The following is a 19,552-nucleotide window of genomic DNA, read 5'->3' as shown; positions in this document are numbered from 1 at the left end:
GGATTGTTGAAAAGTACCTTCATGAATTTTTTCAGATTTTTTAATAGCTTCAGGCCTTCAGAAAAAATATAGATAGAAAATGGACGTCTATAGGGGAGGAGGGGGGTAGGAGGGGGGAGGGGGTCCAAAATTTTGGTTTTGGCACTTTTTTATCATGTACTATAACATACCGAAATTTCAGGAAAATCCGTGAACCTCGCCCGCAGGTTTATTTGAAAAATTCTGAATCTGACCCATATATATATATATATAAATACATATATATCCAAAAAATTGGTCGTTTTTTACGATTTCGCACGTTTTAAGCCTTTTTTTACATTTTTTACACATTCTTCTTTTGTGGCGTGCACCAAGTGCCCATTCTGGCCCCTGTTGGAACTTCTTCGGGAAAATTTTTGTTCTCCGGTTCTCGCGGATGAGTTTGTGGCGAAAAACTTGAACGTGCCGACCTGGTGCACTAAGTGCCCGTTTTGGCCCCTCTTGAAACTTCTTCGGGGAATTTTTTTGTTTTCCTGTTCTCGTGGATGAGTTTGTGGTGGAGAACTTGAACGTGCCGACCTGGTCCACCGAGTCCCCGTTCTGGCACCTGTTGAAACTTCTTCGGGGAACTTTTTGTTTTCCTGTTCTCGTGGATGAGTTTGTGGTGGAGAACTTGAACTTTCTTTTATTTGTTGATTCTAATAAAAATTCATTAATCCCATAATCGAAAACAATATATCAAACTAGACTTTCGAACAAGAAAAAAATTTACATTTAAAAATTATTATTTATCTTAAAGTAATGTAAAAGAAAAAGAAATTAATGTTTATGAATTAAAAGCGGACAAGTTAGTTATTTAAGTATATAATTACAGATAAGTCAAGTGAACGGGTACAATATTCTTTAGTATTTGTCTGTATTCTGTGAAAGATTTTCATCGCTAAAATGAAAATTAAAAAATTCATAATAAAAAAAGAATCGAAAATTAAAGTATAAAGATTGTTGTTCTCAGGCCATGGGAATTTTTTATCAGAAACCTTTATTATATCGACTATAGCGTAAACGATTGCTTTCTTTAAGGAAACACACCTGTGTTTATGCCTATAAATGCAAAAGCATGAAAATTAAGGATTAATATTAAAATTTTTTGTTTCGGAAGATAAAATATGTTTTTGCAGGTTTTTGTACAACAAAAAATATGTCTGTGGATCCTATTATTATTAAAATTCATCCAGGATACATATATATTGACTTGTAATTTTTAAGTCCTTGTCAAGAAGATTTTGATAATATTTAATCAATATTTAATCAATGATCCTTTAGGTCTTAAAATTTTTATAATTAAATTCTTTTTCACTCAAGTGTAGCAGATTTTTTATTTAGTTATGTTTTAAATCTACTAATCTCCAAATTTCTCATAGACCTATTTCGACGTACAAATTAATGCCCTTTTAGAAAGTTACTGTACTATATTTAAGACGAGAAGGAGAGATGATGTTTCGTTAAGTTAAATCTATAAAGTTCTTGGGTTATTTTGTATTCAATGAATCATGACCAATTACATAATATATCGATAAACATGATTCTATTATATTCTATTATGTTTCAACATCTAAATTTGTTCAAAATTTAAATATTTCATAAATATGTCTTATAATATTCTTACTCCTCCAATATTTCTTACGATTTCTTTGAAACAATCTGAGACCGAGCGAGCGTTAGCGAGCGAGGAACGCCGCTAGTGGTATATTATGGTTCATCAGCTTCAGCTTTTATATGTACTTTTTTAAATTCTCGAAGGCCCTTACTCAAATTTTATGGGCACTATTTTTTTCAGGTTTTTGAATCACTTGGAAGTCCCCAAAAAAAATGTTACGAGTGTGCTTTGAAACAATAAATTTTTTTTTAATGGCAACTTACATAGCATGAAAGCTCCCCGTGAAATCTTTCAAGAAAGCTTTCCATGAAAGATTCTAGAAAGTTTTCAGAAGGTTTTTTTTTAGTTTCCCAGAAGCATACAGGAAAAGCTTTTATGAAATCTTTTCGGAAGTTTCCTGAAAGGTTGCAACAAAGATTTCATAAAATGTTTTTTTGAAGGTTTCACTAAAACGTTTGGGAAGCTTCCCTAATCCTTCCCGGTATGCTTCCATGAAACCATTCACACTTTCAAGGAACTTTCAGGAGACTTTCCAGAAATATTCCATGGAAGCTTCTTGAAAGTTTTCTGGAAGATTGCGAGGATGGTTTTATAAAGTCACAAGTAAACGTTTCATCGAAGCTCTCAGAAAACTTTCTTAGAAGTTTCCGTTAAAGTTTCCTGAAAGGTTATTTCGAAAGTTTCAGTGAAACTTTCAAAAAGCTTCCTAGATACTTTCGAACAAGTTTTTAGATTCACGAATCACTCATAGGTAGTGTATACATAAGTTTATCGAACTCACAAGTGGGTAACAGGAAATTTTTATACAAGTACTAGCTCCTGGACGGCGAATTTTTAACTTTCGAAGTCTTCATGAAGATTTTCTAAAGTTCTTTTGACGACTACTCAGTTATTCGAGGAGGTCTTAATCTCCGAACTTTAAGATAAATTAATTTTCTCATTTTTTTTAATTACGATGAGCTTATCATGTAAACAATCACACGACTTTGAAGTGAGTTTACTCAAACAAGTGTCTGTAACCTTGCCAAGAAAGATTTATTAATACATTTTGAGAACCTTTCCAAAATGTTTCCAAAAATGTTCGAAAACCCCATACCCAATGTATTTTTTTCCATCCTTCCGGCAAAAGTATTTACTTTCGCCGTACGCGTAGCCTAGAAAAAGAAGTACTTTTGCCCACTTCTGCGTGTTCGACAGATTGAGCCATGTTCACATTTCGGAATGATAAATATTAGGAATTATGAATATTCGGAATGTGTAAAATTCGGAATGTTTGAAAATCGGAATATTGAAAACGGAACACGAAAAATTCGGAAAAACAAAATTTTGGAATAAAAAAATTTCGGAATGAAAAAACTTCGGAAAAATTAAAATTCGGAATCCTCAAAATTTTTAGTCAGGAATTTTATAGTCTACATTTTCCACTCAAAATTTTGTGAATTCCGAATTTAAATTTTTCCGAAGTTTTATCATTCCGAAATTTTTTTATTCCAAAATTTTGTTTTTCCGAATTTTTCGTGTTCCGTTTCGAATATTCCGATTTTCAAACATTCCGAATTTTACACATTCCGAATATTCATAATTCCTAATATTTATCATTCCGAAATGTGAACATGGCTCGACAGATTCAGTACGTGGTTGCTGTGGCCAGCTCAGCCTAGCAACGTAATATTAATAATAATATCTGTGGTGGAAAGGGCTAACGAGATAACTCCATTTTTCGTGTTTTCGAGAAAAACGCGTTTTAAGTTGCGCACGAAGGCCTAGCTAGACGCGGACGACTAAAGATCTGTACCTATGATATTCTTACCTATTATAAGGTATCTTTCGAACTATGTACTTGTGAAATTGAAAGACGCATCATAGTGATGATACGAAGCAAAAAATATAGACTTATCTCGTTAGCCCTTTCCCCGCTTAGCAGATAAGTCCACTTTTAGCGGTCACACTTTTTTCAATATCGATAATTTCGCTTAGTTTGCGATCAAAACCTCATGTAATGATTTTACATTGATAAAATAGCTCATTTAACGTTATACTGGTGTCAGATCTCAAATCTTGCAACGAAAAAAGGCCACACTGAAAATCGCGAAAATAACCCCTCGTGTATCAAATGTACCAACTGTATAGTGAAATTCACAACATTCGAAGAGTGTGAGAGCCATTTTTATGTTGGAATATCATTTTCTTCCATTTTCAAATCAATCTAGACTCTTAATCGCATTTTGGAGCTCGCAAAGGTGGACTTATCTCGTTTGGCCGGGAATCGTTTGCAGCAAAATGGACTTATCTCGTTAGGCACGGTGTTATATAGCCTACAATTTGTCGGAGACACATCAATACGTTGAGATGTACTACTTACGTAGTAAAACTTATACAGAGTCCTGAAATATTATTCGCGCATGATGGTATGTCTACGGATGAGAAAGAATGTTGTGTGTAACTTGTTACACGCAAATCAAAATGAAAAAATGTTTTTTATATTAATGTTATTAGTAATGCTCGCCCCCCCCCGATCAGCATTATTCGCTTCGCTCGTGATGCTAATGTCGGGGCGAGCATCAACATTCGAAGCTTAATTACAGAATCGTATTTTAAAGTTTAGTATGAATCGCTACGCTCACAATGCTAAAAGTGAAGGAAAAGAATTCGCACCGCATGTAACTGATTTTATGTAAAAGTCAATAATAACCATAACCGCTTGGTTTTCTACACAATCAGACGGCAAATCAAGACCTCGATGCGAAAAAAAAACAAATGCAAGTCCGTATGTGTATTGAAATTTTGAATTAATTTTTTTATTTTGAATTTATAACCATAACCGCTTGGTTTTCTACACAATCAGACGGCAAATCAAGACCACGATGCGAAAAAAAAACAAATGCAAGTCCGTATGTGTATTGAAATTTTGAATTAATTTTTTTATTTTGAATTTATTTGGATAATTTTATGAAAACTTTTGCGCGAGGATGGAAAAAAATACTATTTCTTACACGGGTGAAAAATGAAACACGTGAAAATCACATGCATGCGGAAGTTTCATTTCTCCCCCTCGTAAGAAAATCTACTATTTCGACGAGGAATCCAACGTTGACCTTGAATTTGACCTTCAACATAACCTTCAAGCTCGAGCTATCCAAAAATCGGTTTTTCTAATGAGAACTCCCATATTATGACAGATTTGAAAAGAGCGAGAAATTTTATATTAAAATTAATTTTTTGTATTTTTATTATTGATGAACCATTTGCGAAAAATTTCTGCGTATTAAAAACGACGAAATTTACAGATTAATCGCCAAAATCAATATGGGGCGAAATTTCTCAAAACTCTTAGCGCCTCGCGCTAAGAGCTAGAAAAATAAATAAAAATATTGATTTTATGCGTTTTTTTCTCAGCTTTCACGTGGTGTAGTCAGATTTTTTGATAATTTTCATTTTTGGAAAAATGGACTTAAACTTTTATTTCCTATTTTTTCTAGTGAACGTGTAAATTATCGAAAAAAACGACTGCGCCACGAGAAAGCTGAAAAAACGAATAAAAACAATATTTTTATTTATTTTTCTACTTGAATTACATTGTCATTTGTGCGAGCTGCGATTACAGCGAGCCGCGAGTCGCGCGTTTGGGCGGCTGGACGGCCGAGCGCCGACTATGTTTTCTCGTATCTCTTATAGAAATTATGAATATTACACTTTGAAAACGATTCTTTTTTATATAAAATGACCTCAGCTTTCCATTGAAGCAATAAAAAACGTAAAAATATTACTCTTTTTGAGATATTCGAGTTTGAATGTTTACTTGCGTTTTCCGAGGTTAAAAACCGATTTTTGGATCGCTGGAGCTTGAAGGTTACGTTGAAGGTCAAATTCAAGGTCACCGTTGGATTCCTCGTCGAAAAATACATTCGGGTATGGGGTTTTTGAAAAATTTTTTACTCTTATTTTGCGATACTCACAAGTTTTTTTATACTTTCACCATTCTATATCGTGATTTTTCATATGCGGTGCACTAAAATGCATATAGAAAAATTCACTATCAAAATTTTTCGTGTTCACGCATTTTTTTATGTTTCTAGGACCCCAAAGAACGCTTTCCCGTGACCCTTACTCGCGTACCACGAAAAAATTTTTGGTGCTGATTTTGGCCCGTGAAATGGAAGAAAAATTCTGGATTTGCTCATATATTGCAGTGTATTCCAACCGTAACAATGCATCGGACTCTCGAGTGAACGAAAAAAAAGTACGAGGATGAAACAAGGCTCTGTGTAGCGAGTTACGAAAGTATACACAGGTACACAAGTTTGAGAAAAAATTCAAGCGCAACGAAGTCGCGCGTTGAAGTAAGGCAAGTAGAACATTTTAACGAGTGTACCCGAAAAAAATGTAAAAAAAAAAGAAAATAACGAGGTTTCAAGAGACCCATTGTACATGCTAGATGTAGTATTGGGAAAAGGAAGGAAAAAAATCTCATCTAAAATGTTGCGAGTATGTGTGATTCATTGAATTGAATATTATTTATATTACTTGGTCGAGACTGGAGTTTCTTTATCTTTAAAAGGCACTTAGAACAAAATACGGGATACAAGGGCTTTTGAATTTGAAATTGTATCACACTCACGGCTTTAATGTAAATCCAGCTCGAGCAAAGTTTTCAGACAAGAATTCACGGCTATTTAGCTAAGGCAAGTACTTATAAGAAACAATGTGCATAAATTTAGTTCTAATATATGAGAAGCTGAAAAGTTTTGCTTTTCACTACCTTTTGAGATACGTCACTGTTATCGCGTTACCAAAAATTTGTACCACACAAAGGATTCGCTGCATTATAAAAATTTTATTTTTTTTTCACATTTTTTATCTAATATTTATGAATCGTTCTTAAAATTCCAATTATTTTAGAAAAAGTATTTGAAATGAATTTGGCGTTATTGCTTTGATTAAATAACGCCGACGATTGGCATTCATCAAGTTTCGTTAGCAGAGCTTGATGGATCTTCTAATGAGAGTGATTTTAGCCCTTGAATTCTGAAAGATAACTAATCACTCCTCTTAGACGTTTAATGTTTGTGCGAGCTGCAAAATTTCTGCGAAAATACTCAATTTCTCCTGTAAAGTTTGTAGAGCAAAGTCATTAGAAACTTTACTTTCATCATTTTGGTGAGTACAGTACTTTTACAAACTATAAATACGCCGATTTATTAAAGGGTATAGTTAAGTGAAGGATAAAATTAGGTCTTTTCAGTGTCGAGAGAAAGGGAATGCCGAGGTGCGCGGGCGAGTTTTTACGTTTCGGATAGTACAATGCTATCGCACACGTTGCCTTGGTTCCAAGTTTGCCTACTTTTACTATCGTTCCAGTCAACAAGCGCCGAAAATGAATTTCTCGGTCAATTTGTGAATAATACTTCATTTTAAAAGCAAGTTTATCTTCATTTCAAAGCATATCAAATAATTCTATTTATCGATAATTTCTTAATTCCAAGACGTTTAGATGCTTCTTTTCGTCAAATTGAAACTTCACGATGATGCAATTATAAGTCCTATTCGTTTAACCAAGTTGCACAACTAGTGAGCGAACTTTTAATTAAGTACACTTCAGCATTAATCTGTTAAACAAATATTTTTTGGCTATAATTAGGACCACTTGCACATCTGACTATTCGAGCAAATAAAATCTGCAAATATTCGCCAGATACATATTACCGTGGGTAGTTGTTTTCCCAGAAAAGATACGCTCACCTTCATGGCTCAAAAGAATCATTCATTTTGTCCTATTAACTTTGGAAAAAATAACTTCATAAAATATCAAACCTGAAAATATGATACGTAATAAAAATTTTTAATACAACATATAGACTTAACTGTACAGACTACTTTTTGTAAAATTTTCGATCAAAAAAAAATCCGTCGAAGTTACATATGTTTTAGTTTTTACTACAATTTTATCTTATCAGAAAATTTAAATTAAATTTTGATAAACAAATAAGTGAAATACGGGTACAAGTTTAAACTAAAGATTTTCTTGAATATTTTTTAGTGTTACGTTCAAATACTACTGGTAGCTCGATATAAACTTGTACTCATTCATAATATATATGAATCGAAATTTGCCTGACTTGCTGAGAAGAAGAAGGTTTTAAAATCATTTCCAAATAATTTATTAAGGGAACTGCCAAATATTCAAAGTTTATTTCGGCTACAATGTATCGATTGTATACTTCACTCATGAGCGAGGCTCCGTTTCTTAATAACCCTTTATCTGCAGTGCTATTCGATTCTTTTCTTGCTTGATATTCTTTTTGTAGAAATTGAAATAAAAGTAGTCTCAAACTGTTCTAGTTTCGATCGAGAATACTAATGATTTGTGGATCACACATCAATGATACTTTAATACCGAATGACTGACTCTCCAGTGCTTTTACGAGAAGTCCATTTACGATTACCGTTAAAAGAGATGATTCCATTGTTTTTTTCAGATTTGATAAAATACCGTTAACGGTTTGAGAATATTTTGTGTACAAATTCTCCAAAGGAATGTGTTCAATGTAAGTGATTAGTTTTTCTATTTCTGACATTTTCGGGGCTTCAAATCTACAAGATTTTTTGCTCTTAAAGAATTTATAGAAAAATTTATTTTTTCAAAGCACACTCGTAAAATTTTTTTTCAGGACTTACAAGTGATTCAGAAACCTGAAAAAAATAGTTCCCATAAAATTCGAGGATTTGAAAAAGTACATGTTAAAGCTAAAGCTTATGAACCATATTATATACCATACTGATGGACAATATCTGGTCCTCAATTTGATTACAATTTTGGTTTTTTGACATTTAAAAAAAAAACCTCATATCGTTATCTTTTCCAAAATGTCGAAAACTAAAATGGGCAATATAAATTGCGCCATTCAAAGTAAAACTGTTGATGTGCATCGCCAAATTCGATTAAAATGCACTGAAAGTCAACAATGAGCGCGAGCAACGCCCATGTTTATATCGTATACAAGTTTTTTTACAAAGCAAGCACGTAAAAATAGATATACCACTCGATTCTGCTACTCAAAAACTACTTTTCCCTATAATTTGGTTGATAAAAATCGAGTTGAATTTTTCATCAGAGTGTAAAAGGCGGGGTAACGACGCACACCAGGCAGTGACATTTTTTTCGAAAGTATAGTTTCTGGGGATTGTTTGGTGACGATTTGGATAAAAAAGATGGATGGGCCTATCGGGAATCAAAATTTGAAAATTAAAAATAGGTTGCGTTGAATTTCAAAACGCATAGAAAACGCCGTAAAATGCAATTTTTTTTATATAAATTCAAGTTTTGATCCCACTGGAAGTTGTTCTCAAGAAAAGAAAAAGTTAAAAACATAACATAAACAATTCAAGGAATAGTAATTTTTAAGATTTCATACGAATATTGTAGGGTTGACACAAATATTAAAATTTCACGAGAATTACTCATATAGATTGTTTTTCTCATAAAAGTTTTGTTTCATCTTTAGAAATAAATTATATTATTAAATTATATAAATTATATATAATTCTCAACTTTGTCCTCAAAAAATTGATTGTCCCAACGATGCTGACTGACTGCTTAATGAGATAGTTTAATCAGAAAAATTACTGATCGTAATTGAACAATTACGATAAATTAGACAACACTCGACGGACCGTATAATAATGAAATTGTTCTTTTGACGGCAAACGAAGCGCGACGACGTTACGAACATTCATTCGCGCGCGCGCGTGCACAAAGTCGAGGAAAGCTGATCGCGAAACTTTTCTGAAAGAGCTTCTCTCAAACAATAACGGAGCAGCCGAGGCTCGCAAAAGCAAACGTGACAAACCAAGTGGACAAATCGATGCTTTGAGCATCACCGGCGAGAGTCTCAAAGCGCGCACAAAACCAAGTGCACACAATATCGCTCACAAGCGGCGGAAGCTATTTTAACGAGCAGAGCGCGCGGAGGTCTATATATCATCGCGCTACTATGCGACCGCACTGTGATATATAACAATGCCTCCTTACATGCCTTGCTTACCCCGCTGCGTGTACAATATCATTTAATAATTGTGAAGGAGCTCCGCGCTCGAGGACTCTACACGACTATGGAGTAGCATCGGCCCTATAATAGCTACTCTCGCTCTCTCGGCGTAGCATCGCTTATAACATAATATACGAATCGTTAAGATTTATTCGATTATTTTCGATGCCGTTGCCACACGGCGGGGGCTTCGTCGCCCCTGCACCGCCGATGCGGCTCGGCTGCGTTTGCATATGATGCCGCGCGCGCCTCCTCCAAACAATCGAAATTTTGATTTATTCCGACGGGTCGTGTACCACTGCTCGCGCTGTATACAATGAGTATAACAATGCGACGAAACGTAGCCGCGCTGCGCGCACACGCGCTATCGTGTTAGCTAATTAGCATTGATAATTATGCCCCGTGAATGTGCGCGCGCGCGTGTTCGCACAGCGGATAGACACAATTTAATGGATAGGTTAATTTATCTTTGGGTTTTTCGGCTCTTTCCCCCCCTCGCGACTCCACGGCCGGTATATCGCGCGAGCTCGACCTCTGCATTAATGAGAAGTAACAATCCAATTATAAAGGATTTTTTTAGCCTTTGCTATAGATATATAATAACTTCATACGCGCACAGGTTGGGTAGAAATTAGAAAATTCATGACAGCTTTGCCAAGCTCTCATAGTTTTTAGCATTTTTGGTTCTGGCTTTTAATGTTGTTTGTTCTGGTAAAAATTTGAAGAACTGGTTTTTCACTGAATCATCAACTCTTTGAAATTTTTTATTTTCCCGAATTTCCATTGCAAATGTTAATTGCAAACTTCCGAAAAACAGAGCTGAGAGATTCTCTCAGTGCTCGGCTCCCTTCAATTGTCTATTTTAATACGCAATGAAATTGTTTCTTTTTTTTTCTTCGAAACGTACCTGATAATTAAAAATAATAAGAGTTACAAAGGTAGAGAAATCTTTTTTTCTCCACCCTCAAAAGTGAAAGATATTTTTAAGCGCAGCAGCAAACGAGGCAGAGCCGAGCGTATACGGAGCGTACGACAAGTTTCGCGCTTATACAAAATGATAAGACAGCGAGCGAACGAGCGAGCAAACGAAGCCGCGGGGCTTCATTTGCATGACCTCTGAAGTGCATCGCTATCGTTTTGAATCTCGGCCTACCTACTACTCGACTCTTGGCTCTTGGCTCTCTCTCTCTCTCTCTTTGGTATCCTTCGTTCTTTTTTTCCTTTCATTCCAATTCAAGACCACTAACTTCGGAAGTTCCGGCGGCCGCCGCCGAGAAAGAGAGAGAGAGAGAGATTGTGCAAAGCGTTATGAAGCCATCTGATGGTTGCTGCTGCTGTGCCGACTTATATTAGTGAGTTAAAAGAGCAGGCACCGATGGGGGGTCTTCTCATTTACATAACGCAAAGAGTCGAAGTGAGAACGAAAGGCTGAGACACAGACATAAACACACACACACACACACACACACCGACAAACTCTCACCTAATGCAATTGTGTCAGAGAATGTGCATGCGAATCCACCCCTCGCTTACTACTGCTGCTGCCACACTTTGAAGTTTTTATCGCAGTCGCCAAAAAGGTGCTATATAAGCTTTTGAACTTTTCAAGTGTACGAAAGAGCGAGAGACAAGGCCGAGAGAGAGAGAGAAAGTTTGCCTTTATGAACGTTTTATGACAAGTGTGCTGTGCGAAGGCGATATGTACTTTTTATATGAAATAATCTAGCGGTATTTGTACTTATTGAACTTTAACGAACCACAGATTTTTTTTTATTTTATTACTGGTGTAAATTTACTTTTCAGAAGAGTGTGCCTGCTCACAAGCGTTAGACGTAATTGAACTGAATTTTCTCAAGTTTACTCATTGATAAGGACGAAATCATAAAGGAATATATTACGTAGATATCTTTACAATGCATTCTAAGATTTCCGCAACCTCGGTATACTTGACTTGATATCGAGAAAACATAAAAATTAATTCATTCATCCATTCAATGTCAAAAGACAACTGGTATACGTAATAATCGATTCATCGTCGACGTGCGTGAACGGGCAGACGTACGATTGGAATATTCAAAGCGTGTGTGTATAATAAACGTCAAAAGAACCATCATATCATCGATCTATCGCGACCGAGTTGGGAAGCGGCAAGTCTTGATCAATTCGGTTAAATTTTCAACAGCTGCAGCAGCAGGAGCAGCAGAGTCGATGAATTTCACAGTGTGCGCTGTGTGAACGCTGCACATACATATGTGCAGCAGCAGCAGCAGCAACAGTAGCGTAGGCGCATCGATAGTCAGACACGCGCGCGGCGACAGTCGTCGCTTCGCCTGTGCACGGACTCATGAATTTCAGCTACCAGCTGCTTGCTGCCGCCGTGCACATCGACGCGACCAACTGAAAATTTAATGTCACCTCGCGTCATCGTGTGATTTCAAGGATTTTTTTTTACTCTCCCTCTCCCGTGTGTGTGTGCGTGCAAGCTCGAATAAACTCTTGACGCGCGCGCGTGGCTCGGCCTCGTGTTGCACGGCTGCTGCCTAAATTAAATAGCCCGAGAGTGACATCCAGTTAAATTATACGCGCGCAAAAGTTTATTACACGCAGCAGTCACTTCGGAGGGATTAAAGTTGGCCAAGCGCGCCGTATGAAACTTGCTTCGCGCGGTGTGTACATTAGTTCGTACATATGTACTTATATGCTACGTGTCAAATAAAGCATGACGCGAACCGGCACCACACGTGTAACGCTGCACAAGCGAACTTTCAACGTATGCGCGAGGGCCACTTATTGTCTCGCAAGCCTAGTTGACACACGTAGTACGTGGCGCATTATTCGTCGCCGCTTAGGAGGATTCAGTTAAATGCAGATTCTTCGCGTATTATCGTTACTTGCCAAAAGTTCGCACCCATATCACTTTATCACTTCCGTAGATTTTTTCCCGTCTTTCCGCGTCCATTCTCTCTCTCTCTCTCTCTCTCTCGCTCTCTCGTTATTACCGCCTATTTTGCTACGGTCTGATTCGCGCAAACCTCTGCAATATATCTCTCACGGAGTATAATACTCTGTACCTTTTTTTTCTCGCACGCGCGGACGCATTACTCATTTTCTCTCTCTCTCTCTCTCTTTCTCTCGACGGTGGTGGTTTCAAAAAATTCCGAGATAATGCCCTGTAGTATACGCGTATACTCGCGCCGTTAAAGATCTGCCGCACCCACCCGCTCTCCCGCACGTATACGTCACGACGTATCGCAGTAGTAGCTCGCTAAAAAGTTAAACCGCTTGGAAAGGAATACTCCCTGTGCGTGCGAGTCTCTGCACTGCTGTGCGCACACCTGCGCTCATAGCTCTGTGTCGATGTCTGCGTGCATTAAAGCATATACACATATATGTATAAGCAAAGTCTCGATGGGCCTCCGGGGGAATCGACGATGTTTCATTGTCTTTAATAACAGCGTTGCGCCCAGCAGGTAGGTAGTGGTAGTAGTAGTAGTAGTATAAGGTATATACGTATACGTCGACAATAGCCGCTGATGGAGCGAGAATGTGAACTTTTTATACCGACAAAAGTATTGAACTTTTTTTTTCGAGCGTCTGACGAGTTTACGCGTGGAAAAATTTACAGCTGCAGTGATGCTCGTTTGTGTAAACGCGCGTGCTTTCAACAACAACATTTTACTCGTAATTATACGATTTTTGACGCTCGCTTATCGTGTTATTTCCGAATTTAAAAGACCGATAACATTTAACGAATGTTATCGTGAATTTTACCGTCGGAAAAACGCTTTATAATACACAGGAGTAATGCGTGTAACAAGGCCTCCAAAGTCAAACATTAATATAAGATTCGCACACTGAAAAAGTGCGCTCGACCATATATATATTTTTTCTCTCTCTCTCTCTTTCTCTCACGAGTGCTAAGCTGGCGCAAGAAAAATTTGCACAAAAAGTAGAAGTAGCTCTCGCGAAAGTATCATTGTAAAAAAGAGCAATAAAATACATCGAGCTCTCGGCAAAAGGATAAAGAATAGACCTATATAAATTTGAAAAAAAAGACGTGTAATTAATGAGTTTAACAGTCCGGTGCTATGGTCATTATTTCCGAAATGGATACCTGGTAGAGTTTGTATTATCAACTGAATTTATGTTTGTTTTCAAGCGTTAACCACACTGAAAAGTTTATTATATAATAATTCAATAATTAATTGTATCATAAGCAAGAATTATAGAAAATTTAATTTACCATAGTTCATTGTTATAGAAAACGGCTCTGGCATAAAATAATTAGAAGACTTCGAAATACGTTTTAACAGGCGGTGGGCCCGTATGAAATAAAAATCAAATCGAATTCATTTACAATGCAATGTCGTGTGAGTAGATGCTACAATATATCAAAATTTATTTGAAAATTGCAAAGCAAATCAAATTAATTATCGAGCTGCACTTTTTCGAGATTTAAATTGAAAAGAACATATAAGAAATTTGAGTAAATCTAAAATATTAAGTTAGCTGTCTATGGACAGCCATCAGTGAAACTTCAAACAAGTTAAAATGTAATTGTCAAAAGTAATTAAACCCAAAAACGTTTAAACGAATATTAAAAAGTAAAAAAGTAAAGTATTTAATTCTAAAACAGTCAAAACAAGTCAAAGGAATGAAAAAAATTAAAGTTCAAACGAGTCACAGTGTAATTAAAAAAAACAGAAATTCGAAATCGAGACAAGTTCTTGAAAATTCCAAAAAAGGACTCTGAAGTTTCTCTTATGGTGTTAATTCATATACAATGCATTTTAGAGAATATAACCACCAGAACTGAAACTTCAGAGTCCTTTTATGGAATTTTCAAGAACTTGTCTCGATATCGAATTTCTGTTTTTTTCAATTACATTGTGACTCTTTTGAGCTTTAATTTTTTTTATTCCTTTGACTTATTTTGACTGTTTTAGAATTAATTACTTTCCTTTTTACTTTTTAATATTCGTTTAAACGTTTTTGGGTTTAATTACTTTTGACAATTCCATTTTGACTTGTTTTTTTATGAAAGGGCTCGTATGTATTTATTTATACGTGGCGATGGCAAAATATAGCAGTTGAGGAAAATTTCGAGTAATTCGAAAAATACAACTTTCTTTTCATCTGACAAATGGATAAAAAAATACTTTTGGAACGAATGCGAACAATGATATTGGTCGCGTAAGTCGCTATTATACTTTCGATAATAAAAAAACGGGTCAAACATCATCGAAAGCTCGTTTTTCTCTCGATCGATATATAATACGACTTGAAAAGTGCAACCGCGCACACACAGATTTAGAAGCTGATTTGCTTCGAAAGAAGTGTCATTCGTTGCCACGCCGGTCGGGTTTGCATAACTGCTTTTCGAAAGGCCAATTACGAGCACAATAAAGCCTGTAATTATTCTCTCCCTATCTTGCAGAGAGAGCGAGAGAGAGAAAGAGAGAAATGTGCGAGTACAATTGAGAGTCGAGCAGAGAGAGAGAGCACAGTTTCCCTTCGATTAAAGACGGAAAGAAGGGAAAATTGTACAGTGCTTTTGCTACGATCAAAGGTTTCGTGCGAAGATTCAACCAAAGATACTTGTTTTATATATAGTGTATTTTGCGAAATTCGTGATATTATTGCTCGATCCAGCTTGGACTTATTGGAAAACTAATTATGAAATTTATAATCGCAGGCTCAAATTAATACAGATTTAAAAAAAATCGGTGTCAAGTAGATGCATAAATAATAAAAATCCTTCAAAAGTTTACTCGAATAATTAGAAGAGGGACGACGCGATGCAAAAGTTTTTTTTAAATATTACATTACGCGCGAAGCGCCGATGACACAAAGTTGGCCTTATACAATACGGCCGCTGCTCCTGCTGGTCTCGAGAGAGCGTATTTCTTGATTTCTTTTTCAACTGTGCGCGCAAACACACACCCACACACTCGCAAATCGACCGGGCTGCAGTAGCAGCAGCTCGGAAACGGACTATCCATCGAGGAAAATATAATATTATATTTTTCTCAACTGCCGAGAGTGTACGCCACGTTGTATTAGTAGAAAATGTTTCCAATTTGTAGACAAAGTGCTCAATAATGGATTTTCTACCATTTCTATACTTTGCCATTGCCGCGTATACATATGAGCGATTCTGTGAAAAAATCTCAAAATATGAGGCTCAAGCGACGATTGAAATTTTTGTTTTCAGACAAGTGAATTGACGAGTTACTTGTTTTGTTGTGATTCCAGCAACATGGAAAGATGCGTGAACAATGGTAATTTTGATAAGTATCCTGCCAACAGCTATTTTTAACTTAATAAACTTCAACTTACTGTAAAAGTATTGTAGAATAGAATGCTTTTAAAATTAATTTATCATAATTTTTCGTGTATATTGAGGAACCTGAACACTGTATCCGCGTCCTTTGATTTTGAAATCTTATAAATTTGAACAATTTTGAAATAATTTTGAAATAAAATTGAGCATATTTTCACGCTCGTTGTGCATATTAATTTTAGTAAAAAATGTATTACAAAGAATTACAAGAAATTTTCTTACACATAAAAAAAGGTCATAAATTGCTATCTATTTACATATCTATTTCATTATGTACCAAAATTTAAAATTTAAAAATTAATATTTACTTTTTTTTTTGTATTTTTTTTGTAAATATGTTTTCGGAGGAAGTGAATATTCTGGAACGCCTTTTTTAATGAGATCCTTCCGAATTTTCAAGCCTATAAAAATAAAACAATAAATTGGTTTCAAATAATTACTTAATTTTCGAATTAATTTGTAATATTTTAATGGAGTTAAACACTTACACTTTACATCATTTTTTCTGGCTTTTTTGCCCAACCTCAATGCTTCTCTTAAAGGAGAAAATTCATCGCGCAGGCAGAATTCGGTAGCAATCGAATGCTTCGCCTCTTCACTAGGGTTATCAAAATCGCTAAGCCTTTCAAGCCTTTTGACTTCTTCCGGATCATTTTCGTTGCGCTTAATCGAGCCATAATATTTCATAGCATCTTTGATGAGTTGTGACATATCCACATTATTTTCGTCTTCAATGTCTTCCCATTGATCATCATCGTCCTCATCAGCGCTAGATTCGATTTGACTGATTTTATTTTGATAGTATTCTCTTTTTTCTTCTTCACTCGCCCGGGTCTCAAACCTCTTATCATCGGGTTTCAAAACGGGTCCAGAATTACCGGATGCAACGGGACAATCAGGAGTGTCGTCTTTACTTTTCGATTCGTCATCATCACGGCTCCCAAGCAAGCCATAATATTTCAAAGCGTCTATGATGTGTTGTGACATATCCACATTATCTTCGTCATTAATGTCTTCCCATTGAGCATCATCGTCCTCATCAGCGCTAGATTCAATTTGACTGATTTTATTTTGATAGTATTCTCTTTTTTCTTCTTCACTCGCCTGGGTCTCAAACCTCTTATCATCGGGTTTCAAACTGGGTTCAGAACTACCGGATGCAACGGGACAATTGGGATTGTCGTCTTTACTTTTCGATTCGTTATCATCACGGCTCCCAAGCAAGCCATAATATTTCAAAGCGTCTATGATGTGTTGTGACATATCCACATTATCTTCGTCATCAATGTCTTCCCATTGATCATCATCGTCCTCATCAGCGCTAGATTCGATTTGACTGATTTTATTTTGATAGTATTCTCTTTTTTCTTCTTCACTCGCCCGGGTCTCAAACCTCTTATCATCGGGTTTCAAACCGGGTCCAGAACTACTGGATGCAACAGGACAATTGGGATTGTCGTCTTTACTTTCCGATTCTTCATCATCACTTTCCAACTTATCATCACGGCTCTCACCGCTACTCGATCCACCTGCTTTTTCTTTGTCATTACGGCTCTCGCGAACAATCGATTCACGTTCTCCATCACCATCGTTATCATCATCGTCGTCCTCTGGTGTCAGCTTTTCAATTAATCTTTGAAATTCCTCTCCCTGAAATGAAAAGAAATTTTATATTGAAACGAAAGATTATCAATAAAAGTTTATAGTAAAACTATGATTTTTAAATTCTACTGTATTTATTTTTTTCAAAACTTTCTGATTCACTGAAAAATTTTCTGTATATTTCAAGGGGCAAAAAATACCTAAAAATTTTGATATCATTTCAAAGTTGGACTTTTCCTCCTCTTTCGAAAATTTTTGAATTGCAGCTGAGTGCAGCTATTTTCATAAGCCTTTTTCGTATACTTGATGTGTTGAATTTTTTCTTTCTTGGCGCTTTCTGGCAAGTTATGTTTTTGGTCACTTGTTGCAAGATTTAGGGCGAACCCTTAAAGTTACAGCACCAAGGTCGCGTACACTTCCTCAGAACATCAATACTACGGCCCCAAGCACTTTAGGAGTGTTCAAACTCATAGGTCAGTACTCTAATGATTTAAAATGCGGCAAATAATGATGTTTTGAAGAAGTGCCCTCTCTAAGAACTAGTGCTGTAGCTCAATCGGTACTCGATGAAAGATACGACAGGTGAGCATAAACACAACTCGCCAGAGAGTCCAAAAGTAGAAAAAAAATTTAATGAGTCAGGTATACGGAAATAAAAAAATTTTGATTTGTAGATACCTTTCCCCTCTCAATGTACTTACCTTCCAATCGATTTTGGAGTCGACTTTTGAATCTTCTTTTTCGTCACTCTGAAATTAATGTAAATGTTTTTATGAAAGAGAAAGATAATATGTAAATATAATATGTCAATAAAAATGTAAAGTAAAACTGTTATCTTATGATTCTACTATAACTGTTAACTATATTAATAAGATTGACGAAATGTAATTTACGAGAAGTTATACACTATGTACTATGAACAAAAAATCTATGAAAACGTTTTGAATTTACTACTATGTAAATATATTTGATTCTTACCATATTTTCAACATCTAATATCGAACTATTAGTTTTATCACTCATTGTAATATAACTGAAAAAGTCAATCGGAATATAAACACACCCAAAGCGTTAGCTATGTCAATAATAACTGTAGCGATATGTATCACTAATAAAATCAGTTTCAAGATGATACATTGAATTCGTTCAAAAATTCGATCCGATCCCCTCTTTAAAATTTGACGGTTTGAACGTAATATCGAAATGAACGCGCTGTTACGACAAGCTTCAACACATATGATGGCGCCTTTTTCGAATTCTTCAATTTGAATTGATTAAATTTATGTATACAATATTTAATATTTCAATCAAGTATATGAGTGTTGATTACAAATTTCGCATACGTTCTAGCGCCAAATAATTGATTTTCTCACTCTTACCTACAGTATGAAACTTTGGTCGCAAAATTTCCGCTTATTTGAAGCTTTTGTGGTAAAATATACTATTAAACAATTTCCTATTCTTGTTCGATTATGATGATTATATTATGATGAACTATATATATACTACTACTATATATATAGTGATGAACTTTGAGGTTTTACTGAAAAACCATTGTTCGTTTATTTGTTCTTCGCGGCTCTCTCTCTTTTTCTACAAAAAAGTAAGAGAACATCACTTCTGCCATAGCAGTTGTTCGAGACGCTCCTCAAAAAAATCTAATCATTAAATATAAGTATTTGTAAAGCTGACATTATTTTTTAAGCGAGAGACAGCTCGATTGCTCTCATCTCGAGTCTCGCAATTTTCCGACTGAACTAATTAATAAATGGAGTGAATTCCTCTGGCCTAAATCTTACTAATTTCTCACTAAAGTAAAAAGAAGTTATTTCATATTGTATATTAAAATTAATAGTGGAATTTTTTGTTCAAAATATGTGGGACAGCTCTCTGAGAAGAAAATCTTGCAACAAATTTATTATTTTA

General features: G+C 35.6%; 1 protein-coding gene across 1 annotated transcript; it reads right to left on the bottom strand.

Annotated features, from left to right (window-relative positions):
* Positions 1-16,196: 16,196 nt before the first annotated feature.
* LOC106653309 (probable serine/threonine-protein kinase kinX) lies at positions 16,197-18,747 on the bottom strand. The gene is made up of 4 exons (XM_023463422.1): positions 18,605-18,747; positions 18,328-18,375; positions 16,513-17,674; positions 16,197-16,425 (listed from the first exon to the last, which is right to left on the bottom strand). Exons 1-4 carry the CDS (start codon positions 18,647-18,649, stop codon positions 16,322-16,324), a joined length of 1,359 nt encoding a protein of 452 aa, XP_023319190.1. The 5' UTR covers positions 18,650-18,747; the 3' UTR covers positions 16,197-16,321.
* Positions 18,748-19,552: the final 805 nt, after the last annotated feature.

Source organism: Trichogramma pretiosum, unplaced genomic scaffold (genome assembly GCF_000599845.2).
Source record: "Trichogramma pretiosum strain Unisexual culture from Peru unplaced genomic scaffold, Tpre_2.0 scaffold162, whole genome shotgun sequence".
In the NCBI taxonomy this organism is placed as follows: Eukaryota; Metazoa; Arthropoda; class Insecta; order Hymenoptera; family Trichogrammatidae; genus Trichogramma; species Trichogramma pretiosum.
The sequence above is the reverse complement of the archived record's forward strand: the minus strand, read 5'-3'. Positions and strand labels throughout refer to the sequence as shown.

What these genes read in the sequence shown, in the direction of transcription:
- LOC106653309 (XM_023463422.1), bottom strand. Translation starts at nt 18,649, where the DNA reads ATGAGTGATAAAACTAATAGTTCGATATTAGATGTTGAAAATATG. An exon ending in TATTAGATGTTGAAAATATG is followed by an intron (nt 18,376 to 18,604) that starts GTAAGAATCAAA and finishes CATTAATTTCAG; the next exon opens with AGTGACGAAAAAGAAGATTC. An exon ending in ACTCCAAAATCGATTGGAAG is followed by an intron (nt 17,675 to 18,327) that starts GTAAGTACATTG and finishes TTTTCATTTCAG; the next exon opens with GGAGAGGAATTTCAAAGATT.